This window comes from Vulpes lagopus, chromosome 11, assembly GCF_018345385.1.
Source record: "Vulpes lagopus strain Blue_001 chromosome 11, ASM1834538v1, whole genome shotgun sequence".
NCBI lineage: Eukaryota > Metazoa > Chordata > Mammalia > Carnivora > Canidae > Vulpes > Vulpes lagopus.
The window spans coordinates 25,907,087-25,931,163 of record NC_054834.1 but is presented as its reverse complement, the minus strand read 5'-3'; the positions used below and the strand labels follow the sequence as shown (position 1 = coordinate 25,931,163).

At 47.8% G+C, this 24,077-nt stretch overlaps 2 protein-coding genes across 2 annotated transcripts; both read right to left on the bottom strand.

Annotated features, from left to right (window-relative positions):
* Positions 1 to 6,176: 6,176 nt before the first annotated feature.
* Positions 6,177 to 10,209, bottom strand: LOC121471731 (T-cell surface glycoprotein CD1b-like). The gene is made up of 6 exons (XM_041722498.1): positions 10,069 to 10,209; positions 9,600 to 9,875; positions 8,733 to 9,011; positions 8,230 to 8,508; positions 7,791 to 7,884; positions 6,177 to 6,580 (listed from the first exon to the last, which is right to left on the bottom strand). The coding sequence occupies exons 1-6, from the start codon at positions 10,130 to 10,132 to the stop codon at positions 6,559 to 6,561; spliced, it is 1,014 nt and encodes a 337-aa protein (XP_041578432.1). The 5' UTR covers positions 10,133 to 10,209; the 3' UTR covers positions 6,177 to 6,558.
* A 7,000-nt stretch (positions 10,210 to 17,209) lies between these two features.
* LOC121471765 (T-cell surface glycoprotein CD1c-like) lies at positions 17,210 to 21,854 on the bottom strand. The gene is made up of 6 exons (XM_041722554.1): positions 21,764 to 21,854; positions 21,234 to 21,500; positions 19,613 to 19,891; positions 19,120 to 19,398; positions 18,702 to 18,792; positions 17,210 to 18,576 (listed from the first exon to the last, which is right to left on the bottom strand). The coding sequence occupies exons 1-6, from the start codon at positions 21,822 to 21,824 to the stop codon at positions 18,555 to 18,557; spliced, it is 999 nt and encodes a 332-aa protein (XP_041578488.1). The 5' UTR covers positions 21,825 to 21,854; the 3' UTR covers positions 17,210 to 18,554.
* Positions 21,855 to 24,077: the final 2,223 nt, after the last annotated feature.

Here is a 24,077-nt window from a genome sequence, read left to right as displayed (position 1 = left end):
GATAAACTCAAATGGATGAAAGATCTAAATGTGAGACAAGAATCCATCAAAATCCTAGGGGAGAACACAGGCAACACCCTTTTTGAACTTGGCCACAGCAACTTCTTGCAAGATACATCCATGAAGGCAAGAGAAACAAAAGCAAAAATGAATTATTGGGAGTTAATCAAGATAAAGAGCTTCTGCACAGCAAAAGAAACAGTCCCCAAAACTACAAGACAATCTACAGAATGGGAGAAGATATTTGCAAATGTCATATCAGATAAACGGCTAGTATCCAAGATCTATAAAGAACTTATGAAACTCAATACACAATAAACAAATAATCCAATCATGAAATGGCAAAGACATGAACAGACGTTTCTCCAGAGAAGACCTACACATGGCCAACAAGCACATGAGAAACTGCTCCGCGTCACTGGTCATCAGGGAAATACAAATCAAAACCACCTTGAGATCCCACCTCACACCAGTGAGAATGGGGAAAATTAATAAGACAGGGGACAACACATGTTGGAGAGGATGTGGACAAAGGGGAACCCTCTTACCCTGTTGGTGGGAATGTGAACTGGTGCAGCCACTCTTGAAAACTGTGTGGAGGTTCCTCAAAGAGTTAAAAATAGACCTGCCCTACGACCCAGCAATTGTACTGCTGGGGATTTACTCCAAAGATACAGATGCAGTGAAACGCCAGGACCCCTGCATCCCGATGTTTATAGCAGCCATGTCCACAATAGCCACACTGTGGAAGGAGCCTCGGTGCCCATCGAAAGATGATGGATAAAGAAGATGTGGTTTATGGATACAATGAAATATTACTCACCCTTAGAAAGGACGGATACCTACCATTTGCTTCAAGGTGAATGGAACTGGAGGGTATTATGCTGAGTGAAGTAAGTCAATTAGAGATGGACAATAATCACATGATTTCACTCATACGTGGAATATATGAAATAGTGAAAGGGAAAGGAGGGGAACTGAGTGGGAAAAAATCAGAGAGGGAGACAAACTATGAGAGACTTCTAACTCTAGGAAACAAACAAAGGGTTGCAGAAGGGGAGGTGGGCAGGGGGATGGGGTGACTGGGTGACGGGCACTCAGGAGGGCACTTGCTGGTATGAGCACTGGGTGTTATGTTATATGTTGGCAAATCGAACTTCAATTAAAAATATAACAAATAAAAATTTTAAAATTAAAAAATTTTTTTAAAAAAGGAGCAAATGGATCAAACCCAAGGAGGAGGTCATAGGAACTTCCCATCTATATAGTTGGCTGCTTAGAAGCACAGGTGATCACCTAAATTTGCAATTGGTACCTCAAGTGTGATGTGCAGTCTCAGAAGGACTGAAAGTCTGACAGGTGGGATCTGATGCTATGTCCAGGTAGACAAAATTGCGTTGAATTGTAGAATTCCCCATGGGTGTCAGAGACTTTCTTATTCGGTTTGTGTGTGGGAAACCCCCTCCCCCTACACATTGGAATTTGGTGATCAAAATACTTATTAACAACAAATTAAATGCAAAGAAAATACCTCATTTTATGGCACTTCATGTTATTGCACTTTGTAGATACTGTATATTTTACAAATTGAAGGGGTTTTGGCATTTCCACATTGAACAAGTCTGTTGGTGTCATTTTTTCAGCAGCATTTACTCACGTGGTGTCTCTATGTCACATTTTGGTAATTCATGCAATATTTCAAATGTTTTAGTTATTTATATTTAAATTGTTGCACTTACATGATGAAACTCTAATAGATGTGGAGTTGCTTCTTATGAATGGGCAAAGAAAATGCTTTTTTGAGATGTTCTTTACCCCTAGTGAGGATTCTGTGAAGATTGTTGAAATGACAGCAAAAGATTTAGAATATTTCATAAACTTGGTTGATAAAACAGTGGCAGGATTTGAAAGGATTGACTCCAATTTTGAAAGAAGTGCTACTTCAGGTAAAATATTATCAAACAGTAGAACATACTACCAAGAAACCATTCATGGGGGGATCTCTGGGTGGCTCAGCGGTTTGGCACCTGCCTTCGGCCCAGGGCGTGATCCTGGAGCCCTGGGATCGAGTCCCACATTGGGCTCCTTGCATGGAGCCTGCTTCTCCTTCTGCCCCGCCCTCCCGCCCCGTGTGTGTGTGTGTGTGTGTGTGTGTGTGTGTGTGTGTGTCTCATGAATAAATGAGTAAAATTTTTTAAAAAAAGAAAGAAAAGAAACCATTCGTGGAAGGAAGAGTCAATTGGAGCAGCAAACCTCATTGTGGTCTTATTTTAAGAAATTGCCGCAGCCACCTCAACCTTCGGGAACCACCATCCTCATCAGTCATCAGCCACCAACATGAAGGCAGACCTTCCACCAGCAAAAAGATTACTACTTGCTAAAAGTTAAGATGATGCTTAGCATTTTTTAACCATAAAATATTTTCAATTAAGCTATGTACATTTTTTAGACATAATGCTACTGCAATTAATAGACTACAGCATACTGTAAATGTAACTCTTATATGCATTGGGAAACCAAAACATTAATTTCACTCGCTTTATTATATTTGCTTTATTGCGGTAGTCTGAAAGTAAGCCCGCAGTATCTCTGGCATATGACAGTGGAAGGCAGGAAATGATAAAATTATATGCTCATAGAACCAGCAAAGCCACAAGTTAGCTTTTGAAAAGTTTATACAATTGATGAACCCTGTAAATATAAGAAACAGAAAGAACAAATAAAAGAGGGAACAAATTTACAAAATCTTGTAGAAAGATGATAACAATGATATGGATATTATGAACAAGGTGGTAAGAAACTGGATTGGATAAATCCTGGAAAAACACAACTCATCAAAGCCGACACAAAAAGAAAGAGACAATTTGAATAAACCTACGTGTACTTTTAAAAATTAGCAGTGAAACTTAAAATCTCTCCCATACCAAAAAACAAACAAAAAACCCCCAAAATATTAGACTTCAATGATAAATTTTACCAAATACTTAAGGAAAAAGAAAATAACACAAAACTCTCTGAGAATAGGTACAAAGAAAAGATTTCTCAACTCATTTTATGAGGCAAAAAGTCCTGACAAGGAAATTATAAAAATTAAATGAACAAAATATTATAAGCAAAATACTTGCAAACTGAATCCACATACATACATTATGACAAGATGATTTATAGGAACACAATTTTACTTTACCATTTGAGAATAAATAAGTGTGATTCATAACATTCAGGGGAAAAAGGATATAAAACATCTTGTCATGTCAAGAAATGCAGAATAAGCACCTAATAAACTTCAACAACTATCCATAATAATAATGACTAGAAAAAGTTTTTATTAAATTTGAAAAAAATGTCCTTAATCTGATTTTTTAAAAAAAGTAAATTGGAGCACACAGCAATTATCATAACTAATGTTAACTCCTGGATAATTCTTATCTAATAAAAGTAAAAAGATGAAGGGGCACCTGGGTGGCACAGTTGGTTAACTTATGACTGTTGGTTTAGGCTCAGGTCATGATCTCAGGGTCGTGGGATTGAGCCTCACTCATCCGTGCTCAGTGCGGATTCTCTCTCCCTTTGCCTCTTCGCCTCCTCCCTATCCTCTCTCTCTCTTGCTCTCTCTCAAATAAATAAATATTTTTTTAAAAGACGAGAATGTCAGCTCTCAATAATTCTATGCATCATTTTCCTGGAGGTCACAATCAGTGTAATTGGGAGAGGAAATACAACAAAAGATGGAAGGATTAAAAAACAAAATTTTCAAAAAAAAAAACAGTTAAAATTTTCATATTTAGAGATGTCAGGAGATTATGTATAGAAAATCCAAAAGGATCTACAGATAAAATATTAAACTGAATAAGTTAACTAAACTTGGCTACTGGAAGCAAGGTGAAACTATTTTAAACATATTTTTGTATATTAGCAGAACTCACACACACACACGTACACACATTCTCACACAAAAGGAGTTGGAAAGTCCTTGTGTTTGAGACTAAGGATCTAATTCTGAAGGCCATTCACCCAGAAGTCATAGGTAAATCATAGAAGCGTTAATTAAGGTTTTCCAGGTTAAGGACAATCAGAGGAAAGTCATAAACCCAAGAAACCACCTCGGAGGGATGACTTGGGGAAGGGAGGAGACAAGGAGGGTAAATAAAAAGTATAAGAAGAAAATAAAGGAGCCAATGCAAGACATCAGAGATCATGGGGTATTAGAATTTTCAAGCAACTAAAGTTCTAGCCCAGCCAGTTCAAAGGGAGAAATGAAATATATTAGATCCTTAAATAACTGTTTTTATTTGTTCTACTTTATTTGTGAACTTCATTCCTGGGTCAGCTTTACTTCTGGAACAAAACTCCACAGCGATTTCGAGCTTTGAAGACATTGTACCACCCCGACCAAGAGAGAGCCCCTTCTTCCTCAACCACCAAATAGAAAGTCAAGCTTCAGGTAGTTTGGACCAAATTAGGTCACGTGTGCACCATGAACCGATTATTCTAACTAAGCAGGGGGATGGAATTCTGTTCATTATCGTACACCTTGATTCTCATCTGGAGTCAGTTTTGCCCCATAGGAGACATTTGGCAAGGTCTGAAGATGCATTTGGTTGTTAAAACTGGGGAGGTGTCACTGGTATCTAATGGGTAGAGGACGGAGATGCTGAACATCTTACTGTACAGGACAACTCTCCATAACAGAGAAAGATCTGGCCCAAAAGGTCAATAGAGTGAATGTTGAGAACTATTTAGAGACAGTTTTCTCAAACTTAATTGTACATCAGAATAATCAGAAAGGCTTGTTAAAAATACAGATTTCTGGTTCTCATTCCTGGATTTCCTGACTCCATAGGTCTAGGGTAGGCCTGAAAACTGCTTTGCTCACAAGCTCATAGGTACCATTCCAGCTGCTGATTCATAGTCCACACTCCAAAAAACACACTCATCAGAGCCCCGGGTGATAGCTGAGGGCGCCTCTGCTCTAAGGGAAGGTGGAGTTTAATGCATCCTGGAAAACTCACCAACTCTGGTAACAGAGAGGGGAGGAAGCTGTACATTTATTTCAGCCATTTCCTAACCTTCCTCAATCCTGAAATTCATATTCTCCTCAAATTTCCAGTTGGGAGAATTGTTTTCAGTACCTTTGGCTTCTCCAACATCTGCTCATTCTAGTCTCCGTTCCCAAAGTCCTATAACAAATACCCTCAAATTCTCCCCTTCCTCCTCCTGCTATTTTAATCAAACTGAGTTTGATTTTTTCTTAAATGAGGTTTCTAAAAAACTATGGAATAAGCAAAAGAATGAGCAAACGTAAATCAAAATACAACTGAATTGCTATAGCACAGATATTTTTTGAAAGCCCTCTTGAGTCTTTCGAGTGAATATTTAACAGCCCACCTGCATCATCATCATCCCTCCTCCATCCTGCCTCTCTTTCCCACTGGAAATGTGAGGAGCAGGATCCCATCCAGATCAAGCTCTGCAGGTGGGCTAAATCACAGCACGGACACAAGCGATTTCCCATGGAAGGCTTCAGGGCAGAAAAGAGTAGAGCATGGTATTTTTTTGCTAAGTGAGAAATATCTTAGAAGAAAATGCAGAATCTCAAGGAAGGGGTTGGGGATAGGGAAGGCTATAAGTTTGGAAAAGACCATTAATGAGGTAATTCTATCAACTCAGACTATTTCACTGAGCAAATGCTTGTGCACGGAAGAGCTCATGCACGCTAGAGATTGACCTGAAGCAGGCCCTGCTCTCAAGGAGCTTGCAAGGAAAACGAGCAGAAACCCGGAAATAGCTCAATGCCAGGGGTACAGAGTGAAGTGACACCGGACAAGGGAGAATCACTTCCACTGTAGCACTAAGGAAGGCTTCCTGGAGGAAGAAGTGTCTCAGCTGCGCCTCAACGGTCAACCAGTCGGAGACATTATGGTAAACATGCTCAGCATCTCTGCAAACACAACCTTCCCAGCATAATGATACTTTGCCTACTTGACAAATGACATTTCAGCAGAAACAGAAAAAAAAAGGTCTAACATCAGAAGCCAAAAGGACGTCATCAGTAAGTTGTATATAATATTTTGTTTTTTTAAGATTTTATTTATTTATTCATGACAGACACCGAGAGAGAGAGAGAGGCAGAGACACAGGCTGAGGGATAAGCAGGCTCCATGCAGGGAGCCTGATGTGGGACTCGATCCCGGGTCTCCAGGATCACGCCCTGGGCTGAAGGGGGATGCTCAACAGCTGAGCCACCCAGGTGTCCCAGTATATCATATTTCATTTATTCTGAGACACATTCTCTCCCACATTCATGTGTAGGAAGTCAAGGAGAATCCTACTCTTGATACCACCTCATAATAAACTCATGGTTTTCTCTTATTTTCCTGCGAGAGCTAGCGATTTGCGTTACATCCTATAGGAACTCTGATACTATTGAATAGGAGGATTATTCGGTGAAATAAGATGCGATCGACCCCTCCCCAGATCCCAGGGCTGACAACTTGAATTTGTGGGCTTCCGAGTGCTTATCCCAAATGGAAGAAGAGTTCATGAGATGGCGAGGGTTCATGAGATACTCTGATAGGACCTGTGAAGAACACAAGCAAAAAATAAATGCAGATTTGACGCTCGTGCTCCCATGCTCATAGCAATGATATACACAAATTGCTGAAATGTGGAATCAGCCCAGGTGTCCATCGACGGGTAAATAGTAAACACCCTGTGTCCTGTTCGTGCAATGGAAATCATGACTCAGCCTTGAGAACACAGGAAATTGTGACACGTGGATGAACCATGAGGCCTTGTGCTGAGAGGAATAAGCCAATCACAAAAGGACAACGCGTAAATGTATGACTTAAATGAGGTCCCCAGAGGTGTCAAATTCCTAGACAGAGTATAGAATAGTGGGGAGCAGGGGCTGGGGAGGTGTTGTTCAATATGTACAGAGTTCTAGTTTTCCAAGATGAGATGAGCTCTAGAAATTGGTTGCACGAACATGTGAATGTCCATACTTCTAAGGGTAGGTTTTAGGTCTTATGACGAAGGTTTACCACCATGGAAACAATAGATTTACATAAAGAAGATGGGATTGGGGAGTAAGGGAAGAGGGTCTGGTGGAAAGACTGAGGTAATGCGATGTAAATCGATAAAATGGTAGAAAGAGTGGATGTGTAGACCAAAAAAAAAAAAAAAAGATTAAAAATAAAAACTCTTTTTTTTATATTTTTATATTACCCAATATAATATCCCCATTTTCATTCATTTGGGGAATATAAAAAATATAAAAATATTTAAAAAGAGTTTTTATTTTTAATCTTTTTTTTTTTTTTTTTGGTCTACACATCCACTCTTTCTACCATTTTATCGATTTACATCGCATTACCTCAGTCTTTCCACCAGACCCTCTTCCCTTACTCCCCAATCCCATCTTCTTTATGTAAATCTATTGTTTCCATGGTGGTAAACCTTCGTCATAAGACCTAAAACCTACCCTTATAAAATATAAAAAATAGTGAAAGGGAATAAAGGGGAAAGGAGAAAAAATGAGTGGGAAATATCAGAAAGGGAGACAGAACATGAGAGACTCCTAACTCTGGGAAACGAACTAGGGGTGGTGGAAGGCGAGGTGGGCGGGGGGTGGGGGTGACTGGGTGATGGGTACTGAGGGGGGCACTTGATGGGATGAGCACTGGGTGTTATTCTATATGTTGGCAAATTGAACATAAATAAATAAATAAATAAATAAATAAATAAATAAATAAATACTCAAAAAAATAAAAATAAAAATAAAAACTCACCAGCGCCTCCAAAGCCAAAACAGAAGACCTATCAGAAAGATCAAGATGGGCAGTATTATTGCCAAAGATATCAAGCCGATGGAGATGGAGTTTCCTGGAAATTAGGAAAGGACACAGGAAGTCACTTCAAAACCCATTCTCTGATTCTTCTCGCCTTCCTTTGCCTGCTCCTGGGGTACACTCCCTCCATCTCTCCCTCTGCCTCCTTCTATCTCTCCATCCCCCTCTCCCTCCATCCCTTTCTTTGTCCCTGCCGTCTCACCCCGTCCCCCTCTGTCCCTCCCTCCATCCTTCCCTCTTCTTCCCCTACACCTTCCGTTCCTAACCCCCACCCTCCTCTACTCTCCCTCTCATCTGTCCAGCCCTGCTCACGGCCAGCACCCCCTGGATGTTCGTGGACCCACTCCCCGTGCCCAGCGGGGCCCCAGCCCCTCCTCACCCCAGTGGAGGACCATGTCCTGTCCCCCTAGACTGCTGTGCTTCACCCTGCAGGACAGGCCGGCCGCCTCCCGGGCTGCCACATCCAGGGTCGCTCGGAGATACCACGTGCCGTCAGCATGGGGGAGGACGTCGCCTTGCCGGGTGCCCTGCTGCTCCTGCTCGCCCCGCATCCACGTCACCCACACAGGCTTGGGGTAGAAGCCGGAGACGTGGCACACCAGCTGCAGCCGGCCAGGCCCGGGGCTGGGGCCAGCGGACAGCCAGGCCTCGGGTCGCACTGGGGCAGGAGGCAGCAGGGAGGTGTCAGACGGTGACTCTGCTCTAGAGCCCAGGGATTGGGAAGCTCACAAGTTGGGACAGGGACCCCTTCTCCTCCTTTGGAAGCCAAATTATCGATTAAACCCCTCTCTTCCCAGGCACCTGCTACTCTTGAATTTAAAACAAGTGGTGGGAACTGGAATGGAAAAGCCTCTGGGGGTGGAGGCCAAGGACAGGACTAACCTGGCCTCCTCAGCTCTGCCTTCCCGGCATCGAGGAGGCCCAGGAGAAACCGAGGGCAGGTTTCAAAGAGGAGCTTCTCCGCGATATCCCGGATGCCTTCATACTGAAGGATGAGCTCACAGATGCGCTGCGCCCTGCTGCCACCCTCTGGGGCGGGCACACAGGAGTGATTCTTGAGGCTCAGGAAGTCCAGGCCCCCTAAGGCTCCCCGCAAGAAGCTCACCGTGCCCCCGTCGGGGTGCAGCTGACAGCCTGCTATGCCCTGGATCTCAAAGGGGTCTGAATAGAAGGAAAATAGAGAAACAATTATGAAGAAGCAAACGAGAAAGAGATGGGGGAAGAACCTGGGATTTGGGATTTGGGGGGATGTGAAAGGTCTAAGGTGTCAAATAAAGGGCCAAAATCTCATTACAGCAAGCAGGGATTTTTCAGAAGGCTGAGACCCAGGGGAGGCATGCACGTCCCTAATGGTAGAGACGCAGTTGTGCTGATGCATGTAGGAGGAAGGGAGGGGGGCAGAGTGCAAGGGCTGGGGTGAGCCATCCAGGGGGCCCGGGAGGGGGACCGCGCAGGAGGTCCCAGGAAGGGCAGTGCAGGAGGAGGTCACCCAGGCATTGGGGCAGGGGAGTGGGGCTCCTTGCTGGGGTTTGAGGGAGCAAGTCGTGCCCAAGCCAAGCAGGAGATGTTAGAGACGGCGGCAGGAAGAACCCGGAAGGCTGTGCGGGGTGTGGAGTCAGAGCGAGCACCTGCTCCAGAGAAGGAGCGCGGGAGGGCGGGCGGGTGGGAGCTCCCAGGGAGCAGCCGCCTGGAGCAAGGGGAGAGAAGGCCCTGGAAGCCCCCTCCCCGACCCCAGAGGCCTGGACTCACATTGCATCTGGAACTCCGGGGCGTGGTCCTGCACTTCCAGGATGAACCCGCTCAGGTAGACCTGGATGATCTCCTCCAGCTCGACCATCTCCTCGTCACTGAAGTTGCCCTTGGACCAGGGCTTCAGGAAAACCGCCCTGCCAGCGTCAGCATCCCAGCCGTGGATCTGCATGTCGCCCAGCCACCCCGAGCCCTGGTTCTGTGCCCAGCTGCTGTTGGCGAAGGACGAGATCTGGATGACACGGTACGAGGTAGGCCCCTGAAGGTCTGCGGGCTCTGGAAGGGCGACAGAGGGGCAGGGGAGGGACAGTCGGGGCGCATGACACACGGAGAATTGGAACCTCTGGGTCCCGCAGAGACCCCGAGACAGGAGTCTCCAGGGCCTCGGCCCCTGCCCACCTCTGAGAGCAGCCCAACCCTCCTTGGCTGCATCCAGACACCGCCCAGGCAGGTGCAGCCAGGTGCCCACCTGCCTCACCGCCTCCCCCCGGGCACAGAGCCGCGGGCCAAAGCAGCAGCAGCAGGAGCCGCATCTCCCCGGACAGCGGGCTGCCCCTCTCGGCCGCTGGGCCCACCACTTCCTCGCCCCCGGCACACAAGAGCTGCGCCTCCCACAGCCCAAGCCTCCCACTCACTCTCAGTTCCCCCCAGCCTGACTCTAGCGTTGATTTTCTTACCTCCCCGGCCTCCAGCTGCTTCCTGTCTTCGGTTCCCTTCGTACTTAGCTCCTGGGAAGACGCCCAGTGTGGTTGGAAGGTCACTTCGCCTGCCAGGTCTGCACCCCTACAACCTCCAACAAGAGAGGGCTGTTGGGCAACTGCCAGGCTAGCTCCACTCTACAGGGATGCTTCAGGTCCATCCATGTGGCTCGGCCTTCTCCCCACCTCCTTGCTCGGGCCCTGCGTCCTCACCTCCCCCAGCGTCCACACTGGCCCCCATGGCTCATCTCACCCCTTTGACTTGTCCCTCTAACCCACATTCTCATTTCTGGGCAAGGCAGTTGGGTGGGGGGAGGTGGTGTACGTTGACCATCACTCACACCAAGGCCAGTGAACACCACCCCACCTGACTGCGGTGCTACAGATGCAGATCCCCAAGCCCAATGCGACAAATACCGCTGTGTGTGATGCAAGCAATCGATCTCATGCCATAGACAGTTTTGAGGGTAAAAATGACATCTTCTACCAGCGTATGGTCCTCTTTCAGTCCCTCTCAAGCTTTGGAGCACGGGGTAACTAACCTTGAGGCCCGGAGAACCTGGGGAGTCAGTCAAGCATAGCTCTCTGTAGAAGGTTCACAAGCAATAGGGCCGCCTCCTCCTCCTCCTCCTCCTCCTCCTCCTCCTCCTCCTCCTCCTCTTGCAACATCCCCAACCTGGGTTGACATTTTGGCCTTTCTGACACCAAACAAAAGATTACTAGGTGAGCAGGGCGCTTGTCGCTTTTCACCAAATGTTCAGAGGTGCTAGTCCTAAGATGCCATCCCCCGTCTTCTCTGGGATGCCCCTGGCATGCTGCAACAGTACACTGAGCACCTTCTGAGTGAAATATTTGGACTCTAATCAATATTAGCTGCAAGGATGATTCTTTGATTTTTCTCCAATCAGGAAAAAAAATGACAATTTTGCATAGATCTACATACCATCTAGCAGAAAGGTGGTGGTAAATCATTCCGAGCATAAGGAGCCTTCAGTAGCCGATCCATTTATGTAGATTAAAAAAAAAAACAACGCAAAATGAGGACTGTAACGATCTCTATGCCTGGAAATAAACGGCTCCCGGTGTTAAGAGCGGCCTTTATCCAAGATGGATTGCAAAGTCCAAATTGCAAAGTATGTAAGTTAGAACAACATTCCTGGAATCCAATACCTCCTACAAGCTAATTCACTTTTTAGGTCACAGCCAGAGGACAGCAGAGACTTAACGTTACTTGACATTGTCATTTTTTTTTCTTTGTAAGCCTTGAGTTTGAGACAGAGCGCCCAAGACTCGGTTGGATGTGCAGGCAATTCGCTGGCATGCACCAGTGTTAAGAATTTAGGGGTGTGTGAGCATAATGAGCAGATTAATTCTCCTACGTGACTAGTATTCCACTGAGGGCGAGGTGGCGGCAGGAGAGGCAGTGCCGGCGGCCGTGGTGGGGAAGCCAGCGTCAGCGTGAGCGCCCACGGCTCCTGGAGCTCACTCAAAGCCCACGTGTGAACTACAGGCTCCGTTGCAGGGTCAGCACCTGACAGGTGTTCTTGTGCCCCCCTCCCCCCGCGCCCCCGACACTGTCACTGTCACCACCACCACCCCTGCTCCGTGCAAACCAGACCTAAGGTGTGGATGCAAGAGGCACACCTGGAGCTTGGTTACACAGCTACTCCACGTGCAGGCTGTCGGCCTCCTCTCCCGAATGGCCCAAGCCTCCAAAACCAAACGCCGGGAGGACACCAATCTTTCGACACCCGGTTAACGCCGGTCAAGGAGCTCAGAAGACAGGGTCCTGCCTTTACGGGTGAAAAGGAGAGAGAACAGGATTAACAGATGAAAACTCCCCTCTGATTCCTTCCTCCAAGATCCCAGAATTAGAAATACAACAAATATCCTCAAATTCTACCCCAAGAGCAAAGAAGACAAGCATCTTGGAGCCAATCATGAGATTTCTGCAGCCGCGGGGCCAGCAGGGGCCCCTCCAGCGAAGCGCAGGCGGCCTGTGAGTTGGCACCCAGCTGGCCTCTGGGCTGGGAGCAGCCCGGGCCCTCAGCGGCCACAGGAGATGGAGCCGGCGGGTGGCCCACTGAATTGCTTGAATTTCATGATTTCTTTCTTTTTTTTTTTTCTTTTTAAAGATTTTATTTATTTATTCATGAGAAACACAGAGAGAGAGAACAGCAGAGACACAGGCAGAGGGAGAAGCAGGCTCCACGCAGGGAGCCTGACGTGGAGTCAATCCTGGGTCCCCAGGATCACGCCCTGGGCTGAAGGCAGCGCCAAACCGCTGAGCCACCCGGGCTGCCCTGAATTTCGTGATTTCAACCGAAGAATGAACGTCAACAACAGACCCAAAAATGGCAAGTGTGCCTTGACCTACTTGTTCGTTTATGAGCTCATTCACTTATCCCCCAGGTACCAATTGAGCACCTCCTGTTTGTACGTGTGGTGGCTCAGTGCTGTCTCGTCACCATTGGAATTCCGACTCCCCATCCCAGCATATCCCAAACCTGGAAGTCAGTTCACAGACTTGCTATTAAGCTCTGGAACCTTGATGGGCTTGTAGCCTGGGACCCACAGACTCATAAGAGTCAGAAAGAACCTTAAATTTGAACTCTGAGGGGTATTTCCAGGGACAATGAACCCTGGCCTCCCCCGGACTAGGTCACAGAGGTTTAAACGTTTGAGACAGACTGGAAAACCCACTGCATTTTTGCCTTCTTGGCTTTCAAACCAAACTGCATGTTTGTGGGTTTCGTATTTTTGTTTTGTTTTGTTTTGCTTCCTAACGTGACTCTGTTCCTGTAGGTTCACTTTGGTTTCTGCCGTTGTCTGTCTTTTAAGAGAGCACATGGTGGGGTCCCTACAACCCTTTTATTGGAAGAGCAGACAGAGGTCCAGGGCTGTCTGGATTTCAAATTCAAATGTCAAATTCTAACTTACTATTTTCTTACATTTGCTGTTGAAGAGGAGACTTCTGTTACAGCATTTGTCATTACTTTGTAGGCGATTTTTCTTTCCAGAGATTTTTCCATCTTTCCTTCCATTCTTTTCCAAAGTGGGACATCCTATACTTAGACTCTGGAGTTTCGCATTATAGTGCGAATATCTAATTGCTTATCTGTTTTGTTGTTGGGGCGAAACACAATATAGAATTAACTGTTTTATTTTTTATTTTTTAATTTTTTTGTTGTTTTTGAAGAACATCTTTATTCAAAAGAATGAACTGTTTTAAAGTGTTCCGTTTGGTGGTGTTTAGTACATTACACTGTGGCACCACCACTAGCTCCAACAACTTCCAAAACATTCATATCACCCCAAGAGTATCCCATACCCGTTGCCCAGTCTTCCCGCCTCATTCCGCCCTCATGCAGATTCTCTGTTAACTGATAATCTTCCTAATGTTTCAAAGGACTTACCTATTCTGAGCTTTTCATATAAATGGAATTACACAGCATGAGCATGTTTGTGTCTAGTTTCTTTTACCAAACATCGTATTTCTGAGGTTCACCCACATTGTATCATTTTTTCTTTCCTTTCTGTGGCTGAATGATGTTCCCTTGTTTGAGTCTACCACATTTTGGGTCACCATTTTTTCACTAGTGGATATTGGGGTTGTTTCTTCCTCTTCAATGCTGCTGTGAACATCTGCATACAAATGTTTGTCTGGATATCTATTTTCTTTTTTTTTTAATTTTATTCATTTATGAGAGACACAGAGAGAGAGGCAGAGACACAGGCAGAGAGAGAAGCAGGCTCCATGGAGGGAGCCCGATGCGGGACTCGATCCCAGGACCCCGGGATCATGACCTGAGCCAAAGGCAGACGCTCAGCCGCTGAGCCACCCAGGTGTCCCTGAACATCTATTTTCAGGATATATCCAGGGGTGAAAAGTCTGGGCCAAATGGTTAATTCTATGGTTAACCTTTTGAGGAACTGCCAAACCATTTTCACGGCAGATGTCCCACTTTACGTGCCCCCTGGTGACATAAGAGAGATGGAGTTTTAGATAGTTCTTATGCTTGACGTAAACACGAATACATTTTTAAGATATGTGTTTCTTTACTGACTTAAAAACAAAATGAATGTGTCTTTTAAAAAAACATAATGAGAATAGTGGCTTGTAGGTTTTTAAAATACCTTTTGTCATTCTCTTTAACATCTGACTTAATAGAAGGCAGCTAAATTTTCATATCTCCTTCCAAATAAAATCTGATGAGACATTACATGCCCATAGTCTCTGGAAAGTGATTTACACTAAAATATCATCATAGTGTTGTTATAAGAATAGTCTTGAGCTCACAGAGCCTCCGGAAGGGGGCCAGGGGCTCCCGGGTACACCTGAACACACCGCAACAACAACTGGCCTAAATGTGGTGTTTCTTCGGGGGAAACGCAAAGGTGTTATACCTTCTTTATTAGTTAAAATATTTCTACAAAGATATATTCTCCTAAATAACTATCTCATTACCCTGAGATAACCAAAGACAGAATAAGTATGAGATTTTTCCCATTTATGTACCAATCTTCAAGAGAATGAATTGTTTGTGTAGCTTCCCAGGTAACCAATGAGTCATTTTTTTGTGCAATAGATGCACGAACGTCAATGTGTTTGCAATGGCAAATCAAACTCCAATTTAAAAAAAATACAAAAAGAAAAGAAAAGAAAAGAAAATGCTGGACTCTGTCCTAGCCATTGTATTTGCTGAGTCCCATTTGTGACTTGGGATCCTTTTCGTGTCAGCCTGCTTCTGAATTCCCAACACCCCCTCCTCCCTGAGCTCTCCATCCCTTCCTGGTGCAGCAGAGCAGCTCCAGACTCGGGTACAAACTCTGCCATTTCCCCCCAGCTCTCGGGTCCCTTATAATGGGAAAATACGATATGGAATCCGTACGCCGAGACCCGACTCAGTCTCGGATTCTGGGCTTTGTAAGTGGCTGACCTTTTTGTTTTTTGTTTTTTTTTTTAAGAATAAACATGTTGGAGAAGTCCAGATAGACGGAGTGGCTAGCCAACGCTGACAAGGCTGCAGAAAGGAGCTGGTGGCCGTGGAGCTGGGTGAGTGGCTCCACAGCAAGTCCGAGCACACGGAGCAGCATCTGGGAGCACAGTCACCCATCAGTGTCGTGCAGATCTGGAACATTGATGTCACCAGCAAGACCATTGTGAAGTGCGACAATTACCCCGGGGATCTGGCAGGTGTAAGGGCTGGACCTCATGGTGTTGGCCATTGTGTGTCCAGCGCAGCCCAGAGTGGCTCTCAGTTCACGTGGGCAGACTGGGTGCCAGCCTGGGTCGAAACACTGCTGTGGGATTCTTGACAACACAGTGTGACCCCCAGAAACCATGATGCCACCATCACACACTGTCAGGGGCCCGGGGCTCTCTCAGGGGTCCCAGGAGCTGCTGAGCATCTGCACAAGGAATGACCTCCAGAAGCTCTCGCCCTTGACCCAGGTCTGATGTCCCCACCCCGGCGCTCCAGTCCGCGTGAGCACGAAGAGGCACCCGGGAACAGAGTGGGCCAGTAGGCACCCACAAGGAGCTCTAGCATCTTTGACACCTCCTACCCTTTCTTTTGGTTTGCTTTTGCTTAATATTCTAGAATCTCTCATTCCTTCCAGGCTCTTCAGATTTTAACAACAGAATGTCTGGAGGAGCTGTTTCCATACTGCATACTGTTGTGCTTTGCTTTCAATGGCTAGGAACTGAGACTCTTGTTGGTTTGATTTATAATGTTACAACATGTCTACATGGATCAGGACACCCCAATGGCTGGGTGAGGGGCTCAGCACATTCTTTCCCCCAAATACCAGGGATAATACTGGACATAATTTTCTAAATAAACCATTTCAGAATTCTGGGAAAAGACCAAAGGCATGCAACAGATGGAGAAGCACTTTGTTCAAACATTGCCTTAAAGTCAGCAAGAGCAATGGGGTGACTGAACACACGGCTGCTTCCTTCCACCCCTGGTGTGACTGTGGAGACCGAGGACCTGTAGTGTTGAGGCCATCAGAAGCGTAGACCCAATGTGGAACTCCACAGAGAGGCCCTATGCCCAGGGAGCTTGTAGGAAACAATAGCAAAGGGTAACAAGAGTCAAAGGTCTACATGTCTGCTGCCTACAGCTGCAATTCCACTCGAAGCAAAGAAGAGAGCAGCGGAAATTTCATAGACACTGGGGAAGTGAGTCATCCACGGTGGACCTTGATGAGCTCTCGAGTACTCCTAGAGATGCAGAAGGTTGCACACAAACTAAGGAGAGAGCAAAGCAGGCCACGGTTACCTGCTTCTTCCTGGCCAGACGTGAAGCTTTGCACAAAGTAGAAACCAGGGCAGGTCTGTAAGCTGCTTGAATGGTGAACGTGCGCTCCAATCCACAGGCGTCCCCCCAACAAAGGGTGTAAGCCTTACCTCCTTACCTGTTTGACATGTTGCTAAAACACACATTTCATCCAAGTGAATCTGAAGATGTCTTGGCTTTATTAAATCATTCATGAATGGGGCAGCATCCCATCTAGGAAGTAGAGGTAGGAGTGACTCAGAGGAAGGTGAGACAGCGGGAGGAAAATAGGAAGGGAGGAAAGAAAAGAGATCTTACAGTGACCACTTTGCAGTGTAGACAAAGACCCAAGTATTACGTTGTACACCTGGAACTAATATAATGTTATATACCAATTGTCACCTCGATTAAATAAAAAAGAGAGAGAGAGCAGGGCAAACGTCAGGGCACCCAGAATCCACAGAATTAGTCCAGGCAGGTAATGGAACAAACAAAGCAACTTTATTCAAAGAGCCTCAACCTAGAAACAGAACAAATAACCATCAAAGAAGAGGTGAATGAAAAAAAAGTGCTTTATTCATACATGCAATCAATTGGGCAATAACAAGGAATGTTGAGTGACCTACAACCATATGCTAGGTAGGGGGAAAAACACCTAGATACAAAGAGTATATACAGATGATTTCATTTTAATAAAAATATAGAAAAGAAAAAAAAAAGAAAAAATATAGAAAAGACAAATGTAAGCTTAACTATAACAGTAAGCATGCCAGTAGTTGCAAGGAAGCCCCGTTGACAGTTTAGCAAATGGGTGCAAGGGGTATCAGGGTGATGGGTTGTGCTGCATCTTGATTGTGGTCTTGCTTGCATGGGTGTACACATCTTTCAAAAGGAGCAGAACTACACACTTAAAACTGACGCATTTTACTGTACGTAAATGTGGAATTTACGTACAGTAAAATGCATCAACTTATCTATGGAACTGATTCAGAATTCCTAAAAAGAAACAAAACGATGTACCCAGGACGAAGGACGTAGACTGAAGAAGTAGGCATTGTACCTCCAGGCAGGGGGGTACGGCCCTCACCATTTCCCCGCCCACTGATTTACGGGTGCATGTGCCTGTCTCAGGTTCAGTGCTTGACAAGTATTGAGCTCGTGAATGAAACTTAAAGGAAACAAAATCCAGATGAGGGTGTCTGAGATAGATAGGGGCTTGTCTTCCACATGCATCCCTTGCCTTGATCCCATCCTAATGCTGGGGACCAGTTCTCTTTTTCCTTTTTGTTAACCATCCAGCAACACGCCTGCTCCCCTGCCCTGCAGATGTGGCCTGTTCAGTCTCTCTTCTTGTTTAGAGTAAGTTGGAGAGAGTTACCCCATTGTATTTACAAAGTAAGGAGGGCAAGGAGCAAAGCTGCACTTATGTGTTAGGGAGAAAATGAGGGATATAAAGGAATGTGGGCTTTCTGGGCCGGGGACACTCTGGAACGTGAAGGAAAACGTCAGTCCTTCCAATACTGCAACCACATCAGGAAATCGAACTTGGATATGGGTTATTTGGGTTTGATTCTCACTGAGCATATGTTGCACGCAGGAAACACACCTTCGTCTCCGTCGTCGTCCCAAAGGAGCTTGCACATTGGAAGGGGAAGAAAGACCTGAGTAACGGCGTGCAGGGTAGAAGCAAGGTGCCCATGTAGCAGAGCTGAAGAAGGGTTTCCCGTGTACGGACGAGGGAACACCCTAGAGGCTGTGAAGCCGAATGGGCTTCAAAAGTACAGGACTAAGGACCAAACGGAGATTACAAGCAAGGCGTCCCATACGGAGTCACAGAACTGAGCTAGTTTGTGTGAACAAGAGGTCAGAACCAGAAACAGGGGGAAAAAAATTACACGGAGGGTGGAAAGAAGGGTATCATCAGTCTGTTGTCCGAGGCTCCCCAGCCGCTGGGGGAGGCGTGGTGATGAAGCTCATGGGATGTCCTGATAGGAGCTGGGGAAGAGAGATGGGAGACACTGGGTGCGCTGGAGGTGGCGCGGTCAGGACACGGACGCTAAGACAGGTGGAAATGGAACACACAATAAGGTACTGGGAAGAGAGGAGAAAACGGAACTCACCAGCGCTTCCGAAACCACAACACAAGGACTATGAGAAGCACTAGGGGCACCATCACGGCCAGCAGGATCAAGTATGCGGGGACGTGATGTCCTGTGGGCATTGGAGAGACACACGGGTGTCGTGGGTGACCCACCGCCAGTTCTACTCCGTCCACACCGACACGTACATTGGCTACATGCACCATCTCCAACCAGCCCGGTCGCTGTCCTCACACCTGCTCAGGGAAGGGCACCCATCCCTCCCCAAGTCCCTTACATCTGAGGCTCCCTGCGCTCCATCCTCACATCCTTGAAATCACTTGTATTTCTTCCTTCCTGCTGTTACAGGCCCTACTTCTGGCCTCCAGAAACCGTCCTCTGCCCCAGCCTCTAGGCTCAGGAACCCCCATTGCACACCTCCAGACCCCATCTTCCTCACCCCAGTAAAGAATGATGTCCTGGCCCCCTAGACTGCTGTGCTTCACCCTGCAGGACAGGCCGGCCGCCTCCCGGGCCACCACGTCCAGGGTCACTCGGAGATACCACGTGCCGTCAGCATGGGGTAGGATGTCGCCTCGCCGGGTGCCCTGTTGCTCCTGCTCGCCCTGCATCCATGTCACCTGCACAGGCTTGGGGTGGAAGCCGGAGACGTGGCACGCCAGCTGCAGCCGGCCAGGCCCTGGAGCGGGACCCATGGACAGCCAGGCTTCGGGTCGCACTGTGGGGAACATGAAGCACATTCAGAGGGGGGCTCTAAGACACAGCCTTAGGGCTTATTAACCGCATCGGCACATGCATATTATCTTGCTTTAGGAACATGAACCCAAAAAACCTTGTCCCTCTTGAACTCTTCCTTATTCCAATTTGGATAGGGACGGTGGGAAGGGGCAAGAGCTGTGTGGAAAAATCTTAGAAGAAGGGGCTGTACGAACCTTGCCTCTTATAATCCACCTTTGCTGCATCAAAGAGACCCAAGACAAATCGGGGACAGGTGCTCGTGATGAGCCTGTACACTATTTCCTTGATGCCTTCGTACTGGTTTATGAGATAACAGACGCTCTGGGCTTTGCTATCAGCTCCTGGAGATGGCACCAGAGACATGTTTTGGAAAGTCACAAAATCTGATCCTTCATAAGCTGACCGCAAGAAGCCTTTTGAAATGTCACTGGAATGTAGCTCACAGCCACCGACCACCTGTAGTTCAAAAGGATCTGGGAAGAAGGAGAAACAGATTTGTGGGGAAAATTGAGAGAAATGATATAAGAATTTTATTAAAAAGTGGCACATGGTATTATACCGAGTGAAATAAGTCAGTCAGAGAAGGACAAACATTATATGGTCTCATTCATGTGGGGAATATAAATAGTGAAAGGGAATAAAGGGGAAAGGAGAAAAAATGAGTGGGAAACATCAGAAAGGGAGACAGAACATGAGAGACTCCTAACTCTGGGAAACGAACTAGGGGTGGTGGAAGGGGAGGTGGGTGGGGGGACGGGGTGACTGGGTGATGGGCACTGAGGGGGGCACTTGACGGGATGAGCACTGAGTGTTATTCTATATGTTGGCAAATTGAACACCAATAAAAAATAAATTTATAAAAAATTTTAAAAAGTGGCATATGAAAAAATAAATAAATAAAATAAAATAAATAAAAAATTTTAAAAACTGGCACATGAAAAAATAAAAATTAAATTAAATAAATAAAAAATTTTAAAAAGTGGCACATGAAAAAATAAAAATAAAATAAAATAAAATAAATAAAAAAATTTAAAAAGTGGCGCATGAAAAAATAAAATAAAATAAAATAAAAATTTTTTAAAGTGGCATATGAAAAAAATAAAAATAAAATAAAATAAAAATTTTTAAAAAGTGGCACATAAAAAATAAAAATTAAATAAATAAATAAATAAATAAATAAATAAATAAATAAAGTGGCCCATGAAGATTTTATGAGGATGGAGGTGTAAGCCAAAGATGTATTTGGGAATGAGGAAGAGAGTTGATGGGATGGGGAAGGGGCCGTAAGGGATACATGGCAAGAATTATGGATTTGATCTGAAGAAGTCCGGGAAATGATGAGTGAGCCGCAGGTCAGAGGGTGGGGGCGGGGGAGGAGCCCAGGTGAAGGAGCTGCAAGTACCACTCTCCAGGTCCCGTGACGTGGGCAGTGAGGGTTGTCGAGTTGTGGACATAGACTTGGGGAGACACCCAATGGGGAAAGAGATTATACTTTAAGGGAGTCAGGCGCAGAGGGGGACAGTTGTGTGTCTCCGTCTCCATGTTTTAGGCTGTAGAAGGGAAACCACCAGGGAAAGATGAAAATGCACAAGAAAAAAGGAATCCGAGAAAGCGAGAGTCTACGACATCTTGAGGAGTTGATATCTGGAATGACCCCCAAGAGGTTTATGCACAAAGATTTTTACGGTGGAGCAGGAATAACAGGCAGTGGTCCAGAAGGGTGGGATGCTCCCCAGAAATTGGAGAACCTCCTGAGGGGTTCCCTTAGGAACTTATTCCTAGGAACTTTCCTAATTCCCTTAGGATGGAACTTACATGTGAAGTGCAGTTGACTGGCGTATTCTTGGGCCTCCCGGGTTAATCCAATGAAGTAGACGCGGAACAGCATCTCCAGATCTAGGAGTTCCTCATCGCTGAAGTTGCCCTTAGACCAGGTGTGCAGGAAAATGATGGTGCCAGAGTCGCTGTCCCAGCCGTGAGTCTGCACGTCACCCAGCCACCCTGAGCCCCGATGCTGCACCCAGGACTGATTGACAAAGGATGAGATCTGGATGACAGTGAACACGAGGTGTTCCTGGATGGCTGTGGGTAGTAGAGGGGTAGCGGGTCAGGTAGAGAGAGAGACAGGGAGAGACAGAGAGACAGAGACGGGGGGCGGGGAGATGAGCTGTGACTGGGTTGGTGATGGCGCTTTTGGGGCCCCAAACTCACCACCATCCCATCAAGGAGTAAACAGGACCCCTCTGGGCGTGAGCACTCTGGTGACCTGAGAGTCTCCGTCTGTCTTGGGAGCGGCCGGGATGTCCCACCAGGCCCCAGGGACTGGGCAGCCGGCGAGCTCTTACCTTTCGCGCTGTCGCCCTGCAGGAGAAGAGCGGCCAGCAGGACATGCTCCAGAGGCAGCATGTCACCTGCAGATGCTTCCCTGCTCCCTGCCTTCTCAGCAGAGCAACCCCAGCGCTTCCGTCCTGACTTCCTTCTCGCACCAGGACGCTGAGCTCCTCCCCACAAGCACCCGTTGAAACAGAAGACGGTCTGCGGCTCCCTCAACCTCCCACTCATGCTCTCGTTTCCCCTCCAGCTCAGACCAGCAGTGGCTCCTGCCTGGTGGCCCGCTGCTCCCTTGTCACTAGCCTCCCTGCTGCCGGCTTCCCTCCGCGAGCCCTGGAAGGTCCCTGCACCTGTCCGGGCCTCGCGTCGCAAGGCGACAACCACAAGACACACACTGCAGTGCGTTGCCCAGCCCCGCTTGTCCTGAGAGATCAGGGTTCCGGGTTCTCCATGAGGCTCTGCCTCAGTGTCCCCACCCTGCCTCCTGTCTGGACACTGGGTCCGCCTCTTCCCCGCTTTCCCATCTCACCCCGTAGCCGTCCACCTGTCTTGCTGGTCCCCTTTGTAGCAGGAGGATTTGCCTCCTCCAGTCCTCAGCCTCTCCCTGGGCATCTGGTAAACCGTGGGGACACTCCACTGCCCCGGGCGGTGGAAGGGCGGCCCCCCCATGGGGCACAGCGCAGTGCAAAAGTCCCCTGCCCTCCTGGTGACTCTAATTCATCTATATTCACACACTTGAGAAAGTCCCTCAACACACGCTTGGCACCAAGTGTGTTGGTGGGTAACATACAGAGACGGGCAGGGGTATTTAAACCAACGGTTGAAAGCCATCGAGACTGTTGTCCTTTCAGCGTCCAGCGTCCCGGACCCAAAGCCGAGCCTTTCCGGGGAGGCGTGCTGACCTCCCTGCCCCGGGAGCGTCTGCAATCGGAACACTTGGGAGAGGCTCACTTCTCAGCCCCAGGCTGCGGTGGGCGCTGTGCCAGGGAGGGCCGGGGGGTCACGGGTGCAGCCTTCCGAGGGGACACGTGCAAGGGGGGACCTGGCACGTCCTCGCCGATGGCAAGTGTGGCGATCAGAGCAAAATACATTGTCAGGAAGAAAGAGCGGGGTCTGTTCATGCTCGAGGATACGTAGGTGCCCGTCGAGGGGCGGCTGGCTGGAAGTGGATGGTTGTAAGCCATGCCAGGGCCATGGGTTTATGACAGCGCCCTTTAATAACTTCCCGAGTTTGCTGAGGGCAAGGGGATGGACACATCATGAAATCCCACATGCGGCCATCCCTCTTTCATGTTTGTCACACGGCGACCAAGTCACGGTTGGCGGGCTCTTTCTACGATGGCCACGGGTAGAAACAGACTCCTCTGGAAGCCAGTGGCCCCACCCAGATGGTGCTCACGCCCCAGGTCCCCTCGCTGCCTGAATCTTCTTGCCAGTGGCAAGCTCTGGTCCCAAACCACAGCCCACATGGTGCTGGATGGTTAGCACCCTGCCCCCCGTGGCCCGCAGGAAACACGCAGCCCTCCGCTCTCACAGCAGGTCGGGGCAATGGGGTGTGCGGTGCTGCAGACATGAGGCACCTGCACCCCATGGCCCGCACGGGCAGGGAGCCGCCGCCAGGGGTCGGAGCCCAAACGAGAGGCCGCGTGTGGTTCGTTGCCGTCGGGAATCAACGGTGCTGCGTGTGGCTAACACGCTTGGGTGTACCTGGGCCTGCAGCCCAGCCCAACCCGGCTTCACCCGGGGGCCCACAGGGCAACGCACATCCTCTCCTCCTCCTGAGCTCAGAACCAAAGGAGGTACAGACAGGGAGCGTTAGGATGAGCAAACTGTCAGCCCCACCTCTGCGAAAGCTTCCAGAGAATTTCCCTTACGTGAGCCATCCAGGGAATTTTGCTGGCATCGAACTCCAAATGGACTGGTCTTATTGTAGAGGGATTGTTTGTGGGCCCCCCCAACATTCCTATGTTAGCAGCCCTAAGTTCCCCCCCACCCCGCAGCTGCAGGGTTCTATTCGAAGGTGGGACCCCTGAGCAGGTGGCCGTGGTTACACAGGATGCCAGCAGGGGCGCCAACAAGAGGAGACACCGCAGAACGAGGACGCTCCCTCCCCATCTCCCCCAGGAAAGGTCACCTGAGCGCATGTCGGGAAGGCCGCTGTGCGCTGGCCCTGGGAGAGGCCAGTATCTCGTAGGTCTCAAAGGCCTGTGCGTGTTAGGCCCCGGCGGCCCAGCCCTGCAGACGCCCTAGCTGCCCCTCAGAGCCCCGAGGGCAAGACACCCCCCAGGGACACCCCCAGGGGCCCCTGCAGATGCCCTGGCTGCCCCC